The sequence below is a fragment of the Melanostigma gelatinosum genome, assembly GCF_949748355.1.
Source record: "Melanostigma gelatinosum genome assembly, chromosome: 1".
In the NCBI taxonomy this organism is placed as follows: domain Eukaryota; kingdom Metazoa; phylum Chordata; class Actinopteri; order Perciformes; family Zoarcidae; genus Melanostigma; species Melanostigma gelatinosum.
In genome coordinates, this window is record NC_136634.1 from 26802751 (window position 1) to 26809830 (window position 7080).

At 50.5% G+C, this 7080-nt stretch overlaps 1 protein-coding gene across 1 annotated transcript in view; it reads right to left on the reverse strand.

Moving 5' to 3' along the window:
- Positions 1–1763: 1763 nt before the first annotated feature.
- gan (gigaxonin) overlaps positions 1764–7080 on the reverse strand; it is a 13457-nt gene continuing 8140 nt past the window's right edge. The window contains exons 9-13 of the mRNA XM_079273654.1: positions 6341–6490; positions 5888–6024; positions 5179–5313; positions 4476–4585; positions 1764–4393 (exon numbers count right to left, since the gene is read on the reverse strand). Of these exons, the coding sequence (XP_079129780.1) occupies positions 4221–4393; positions 4476–4585; positions 5179–5313; positions 5888–6024; positions 6341–6490 (705 nt within the window). The 3' untranslated portion in view covers positions 1764–4220. The remainder of the gene's footprint in view (positions 4394–4475; positions 4586–5178; positions 5314–5887; positions 6025–6340; positions 6491–7080) is intronic.

Here is a 7080-nt window from a genome sequence, read left to right on the forward strand (position 1 = left end):
CTCTGGCCTGCTCTCCCTCGTCATGAGTCTGATGAAGCACTGAGTGAAACATGCTGCTCTGATCCTGGATCAGTTTCATGGACAGTTTTCTGCTCGCAACCACAAACACTCAATTATGAAGAATTGAGGCTTTGAAGTCAGAATTAGAGGGACATTCTAAACTGTAGCGTCAGTGTAGCAGTGAGGTATACGAGGACCCAGAAGCAGTACGATGGACGAAGCTTTATTCCAGGCAGAACACACAACAAACAGTCTGATCAGCTCATATGGAGAGATCCACTCGGTGGAACGCCAAACCGTCCGGGGAGGAGACAGACAGGGACCAGAGGGGCAGACAGGGACCAGAGGAGGCAGACAGGGACCAGAGGAGGCAGACAGGGACCAGAGGAGACAGACAGGGACCAGAGGAGGCAGACAGGGACCAGAGGAGACAGACAGGGACCAGAGGAGGCAGACAGGGACCAGAGGAGGCAGACAGGGACCAGAGGAGACAGACAGGGACCAGAGGAGACAGACAGGGACCAGAGGAGACAGACAGGGACCAGAGGAGGCAGACAGGGACCAGAGGAGGCAGACAGGGACCAGAGGAGACAGACAGGGACCAGAGGAGGCAGACAGGGACCAGAGGAGACAGACAGGGACCAGAGGAGACAGACAGGGAGCAGAGGAGGCAGACAGGGACCAGAGGAGACAGACAGGGAGCAGAGGAGGCAGACAGGGACCAGAGGAGACAGACAGGGACCAGAGGAGGCAGACAGGGACCAGAGGAGACAGACAGGGACCAGAGGAGACAGACAGGGACCAGAGGAGACAGACAGGGAGCAGAGGAGGCAGACAGGGACCAGAGGAGACAGACAGGGACCAGAGGAGACAGACAGGGACCAGAGGAGGCAGACAGGGAGCAGATGAGGCAGACAGGGACCAGAGGAGACAGACAGGGACCAGAGGAGACAGACAGGGACCAGAGGAGACAGACAGGGAGCAGAGGAGACAGACAGGGAGCAGAGGAGGCAGACAGGGACCAGAGGAGACAGACAGGGACCAGAGGAGACAGACAGGGAGCAGAGGAGGCAGACAGGGACCAGAGGAGACAGACAGGGACCAGAGGAGACAGACAGGGACCAGAGGAGACAGACAGGGAGCAGAGGAGGCAGACAGGGACCAGAGGAGACAGACAGGGAGCAGAGGAGGCAGACAGGGACCAGAGGAGACAGACAGGGAGCAGAGGAGGCAGACAGGGACCAGAGGAGACAGACAGGGAGCAGAGGAGGCAGACAGGGACCAGAGGAGACAGACAGGGAGCAGAGGAGGCAGACAGGGACCAGAGGAGACAGACAGGGACCAGAGGAGGCAGACAGGGACCAGAGGAGACAGACAGGGACCAGAGGAGACAGACAGGGACCAGAGGAGACAGACAGGGAGCAGAGGAGGCAGACAGGGACCAGAGGAGACAGACAGGGACCAGAGGAGACAGACAGGGACCAGAGGAGGCAGACAGGGAGCAGATGAGGCAGACAGGGACCAGAGGAGACAGACAGGGACCAGAGGAGACAGACAGGGACCAGAGGAGACAGACAGGGAGCAGAGGAGACAGACAGGGAGCAGAGGAGGCAGACAGGGACCAGAGGAGACAGACAGGGACCAGAGGAGACAGACAGGGAGCAGAGGAGGCAGACAGGGACCAGAGGAGACAGACAGGGACCAGAGGAGACAGACAGGGACCAGAGGAGACAGACAGGGAGCAGAGGAGGCAGACAGGGACCAGAGGAGACAGACAGGGACCAGAGGAGACAGACAGGGAGCAGAGCCTCCCCATGCATCAGGACGTGAGATCAGATACAACACGAGCACGTTCACAGCGTGAGATCAGATACAACGTGAGATCAGAACACTCATCTTGTGTGTGCAGTGAGTCACAGCTTCAACACGCACTGTTTGAGTCATTGATCATTCTCAGTCAGTGGTTACATGTGAACAGAAACATAAACAGATGAGATGAGACACGTCGTGGAGCACGTTGATGTTTTATTACTAGACGTGAATGAATGCCGCTCATAGCAGCATCGTAGAACCTCCCCATGCATCAGGAACAGTGTGCCTGCATGTCTTTCACTGCACATCTTTGGTTGAAGCGGATGTTCACTTGAGACGGATTCATTTCACATCAGACTGTTGACGCGTTAACGCAGCCTCCTGTATCTCAGGGTACAGGAGGCCTTTCTTACTGTAAATGGTGAGACGCTGTTGAGTGTCAATGCAACAATAAGGAGGCAGTGTTCAGTCTCAGCAGGCTGGTCCTGTTGGGAGATCCAGGACATCCTGTGTTTCAGGACATACTGTCGACAGCTCTTCTGCTGCTGACATGTAGGTCTGACCCAGTGGCAGTGCTGATCAGAAGGTACTGGCCCGTGTTCCTGCTGTATTTACAGCATTGGCTGCAGAAAGCATGAACACCTAGAACTGAGATGCTGCCTAATGTCAGCCTGTGTGTCTCAAACCTGTAGCCTGATGCAGCAGCTGTGGTTTAATGTAGTGTGTGTGTGTGTGTATATATATATATATAACATAGTTATAGATGACTGTATATGTCGTGACACTAAGACTTAGTAGAACTCGTTTCAGTAGTTCCAGTGTCGAGTTCAGAATGAAGGTTTGTCTGCAGGGTTCAGTGGCTCATGATTGTCTGATATTTATACAGACGGCTCATTTCCTGTAACACGTCACGTCTTCAGACTTGTGATAGAACTGACTCGCATGCTTGTTATTGTGCTGTAGTTTCCACAACTCTGAAGACTTTGTGCTGCGTTCTTTCTCGGTGGCGTCCGTACAAACCTGCAGCGCTGAAGGATTCTACCACGTCAACCACGCTTTCATAGCAACTCACTGCTGCTGCTTATGACCATCAACGCAACAGAAGTGATCAATGCCTGAGCTGTGACTGAGCGATGACCAGATCTTTCAGCTAGGTAGCATGTAGTTACACACATGACCTTCTATATGTTAATGGCAGTCTGTTGGGACTCGGGACGGCCGTCTTCCTCACATGACTCATCACTGAGTGATGTGAATGATGGAACTTCACTATAGAAATGATGCACCTGAACAAAACAACGGAGTTCAGTATAAAACCAAGTGGTTACAATCAATCACAACCCAGTTACTCCAGAGACTCCACATCATGAGGCTGATTTCTCCACAGAGAGGAACATTGATATGACAGATATGTTGGGTATGAAAGATGTTTAAACCTCGGTGCAGCTGGTGCAGCAGGACTTCTTCTCCCAGTTTAACATGTTGCTGCTCGGGTTGGTTTTCATTTGGATCCCAATAAGACTTTTGAACACATTTAAACTGACAACACACTGATTTCTACTGATTCTAATGCAATGTTTCCACACAATACAACACAGTATTTCTTTAAATATTCATATCTCAGGTCCTTGTAGTTCCTTCTTTGTTCTGACTTCTAAAGACGACTCCGTGTCGGCCTTCGTTGGTCAGAGCTGCGTGTTAACCCTGAAGTGTCGTATGTGGAATGTGTGTGAGGTGCATTGCCTGTCTGATAGGATGAGCGGTGCTTGAGCTCCACTGAGCGAGCGTCTGTGCTGAGCTGAGGACGGACAGCAGCAGCTGGAACTCACACAGAACAAACGTGGAGCGCAAATAACCTCCAGCAGTCCAATCCCTGCTCTGCTTTAGAACCCCATCGCCGATTCCAGGGGACCAGAGCCTCATGTTTGTCAACCCGCAGCCTTCACTGCAGCCGTTACATGCATCAGGACAAATGATGGCGTCGTCTCCAATTGGACCATAACGATGAACAATCCACCGCCAAACAACAGAATATATCCTAAAATACTAATATGTCAATCCCTGGTGTAATGATAAAGTTCATATTAAGAGTTAAAGTTCATATTAAGAGTTGTTTACAGCTTAACTCTCTCACCAAGCAACAAGAGCCCCAGTAAACATAACCAATGAGGAACATTATGGAAATAAAAAGCAATAAACAATCAAATCCAAAGTTCAAACAGAAAAACATATTGAAGTCTCTAAAAAAAGTAATTAATAAAATGTAACATGTCATGTCTCAGTCAAGTATAAACCCTAATATCTAGCAACTAGAACACTTAAGTGTTCAGAACATCCCAAAAGGCAGACAGGCAGGTAGAAGGTACCAGTGTGCAAACGTGGAGCAGGGAGCCGACACCGGCCCGCAGTCAGACCCTGATCCGGAACATGCCCTGGCTCAACTGAAGGCGGAACAGTCGACAGTTGGCGATGCGCAGCGGGGCGCAGGCGGTTTTGGAGAGGTCGCTGGGTAACATGGGCTTGGTGTGATGCCACGCCCCGGTGCTGCGGCGGAACTCCCGGATGTAGTCGAAGCTCGTTCCTGCGCGACAAACAAGCATTCAGACAGAGAGCGTGACTTCGTCCCACATCTGTGGCAGTTCTAGTGCTTCTCTCTCACTGACCTGTGTCCAGGTCTCCCAGCACATAGATGCTGGCTCCGATGGGCACAGCGCCGCAAACGAAGGACGAGCTGGTCTGGATACACAGGTTCTGGTCATCCAGCAGCATCCACCTGTACCCGTCACAACACAGCACAGCACACATGGGCAAGTTCACCGAGCAGCTTAAATAGAAAGAAACACGTCGTTCTCTTCTGGAGCCGGTGGTGGAAGCAGCATCTCATCTCTGCTGAGTGTTGCACATGTGCAGTACCGACCGGGCCCTCACGACAACATGGCAGAGACAAAGCAAGCATCTAACGATCCTGGAGAGATTACAGCTTCAACTTTTACAATTTTTATTTAACATAACAATCAAATTTGGTCTTTGTTGTCTTTTGAAAATCACGAAAAAATAAAGGGGCAAGTAGATTTATTAAAAAGAAAGCGTTCTGAGGCATGTATGTGTCGAGAACAAGGTTCTGTCACCGACACCTTTCTTGATTTCTGTATTATAAAAGATGTCGGATGTTTGTAGATCTAGTGAGGAAGTCCATCTGCTAGTGAAGATGATGAGATATGGTCACGAGCTGAACTAAACGGTCCTCGTTGTGAGATTGTTTTAAGGTGAAGAACCATCGTTGACCCTAGTGCGACAGTAAAACCCCAAAACAGCAGCGGCAGTAATGTTTGTATCTGCCATCGAGAGCAACGCCTCCATACGGACCTCCTCATCTCGTCGTGGTAGAACTCAGACTTGCAGGTCAGCATCTGTCTTTGCTCGGGGTTCTCCTGCTCCTTGCTTCTAACTCCGCCGAACACGTAGAGCTCCTGGCCGACGCCGCACGCCACCGACCCGAACCTGACCGGGAACACCATGCATTGAGAAGCTTGTTAGTGGATACAATGACCGCTCAAGAACGTCTCCTATTGGCCAGCAAACATGACCAATCAAGGCACTTCATCACAATGACTTCATGGCCATGAAGTCATCTGCTCTGCAGCAACGCTCACAATCAGCAGAAGGAGACAGCAGTGACTGAACGCTGAATGTTTCCTCACACCGTGCATCACAGGCTCTGTGTGACTAACCAGTGCACGCTGTGACTCAACATCCTCTCGTAGAGTTGCTTCATTATTCCGAGCAGCATTTTGATGAGAGCCATGATTTCATGTGACTGTGGCGTCATTTTAGGGAAATTAAACAGAAACTAAACCAGACAGTCGTGGGACTCGTGCTCCGTTTCCTGTTGTGCAATAAAAACAAATACCAAGTATCACAGGCTGAGGTTAAAGGTGTGTGTCACACAGCAAGTACGTATACCATGTGACAAAAGTATTATCAACGGACAGAGAAGAGAAGACAACGAGGCCATGACACGAGGAGAAGACAAAGGAGGGCTTCAATCACAGATCCTCCTGCAGTCGGTGTTTACCGTCTCTCCTTCAGAGGACAGAGGCCCGTCCACTGCTGGACCTTTGGGTCAAAGCATTCAACGGAGTCAAACAGCTTCCCGTAGGAGCCGCCGCCGATGGCGTAGATCTTCTTGTTCATGGAGGCGTAGCAGCCGACCTGACGGAGAAGACAGACACGGCTGAACAGGTCGCAGCATGTTGGGAGAGCTTGTGGAAAATGAATCACTCGGGCCATTTTCAATTATTAAGAGTGTGTGTGTGTGTGTGTGTGTGTGTTCCACTGTCAAAGAGAACGGTCTGGTGTGCGAGACAGCAACCAAATAAGGAGGCAAGAAAAGTATGTTTCTTTATGTTGGTGAGCTAACACACCCTCAAACATACTTTAAAAAAAGAAAGCATACGATGGCATCGTAGCGGTAGCATAGCACCCACCCTCGTGATTGTCATTGTGATACTTGTATGTGTGCTGGTACCTTGCGGATCATGGTCATACTGGTCTGCATCTTCCAGGTACTGAAGTGAGGGTCGAACACTTCAACGGTGATCAGCTCCGTGTCCTTGTTCTCTCCTCCGAGGACGTAGATCAGACCGTCCAGCTCCACCACACCGAAGCACTGACGAGCCTGGTGACACACACACACACCCACCCCCCCCACACATACACACACACACACACACACACACACCCCCCCACACACACTCCCCCCCCAACACACACACACCCCCACACACACACACACACACACGGAATGCGTCGTCAATGTGTCACATCGGGGTATTGCAGCTCTGCTGACACCTAGTGATCATGAAGTACAACTGTAACACTTAGCATGGTGTACAGATCATCTATGCTGCATGGTGTACAGATCATCTATGCTGCATGGTGTACAGATCATCTATGCTGCATGGTGTACAGATCATCTATGCTGCATGGTGTACTGATCATCTATGCTGCATGGTGTACTGATCATCTATGCTGCATGGTGTACAGATCATCTATGCTGCATGGTGTACTGATCATCTATGCTGCATGGTGTACTGATCATCTATGCTGCATGGTGTACTGATCATCTATGCTGCATGGTGTACAGATCATCTATGCTGCATGGTGTACTGATCATCTATGCTGCATGGTGTACTGATCATCTATGCTGCATGGTGTACAGATCATCTATGCTGCATGGTGTACAGATCATCTATGCTGCATGGTGTA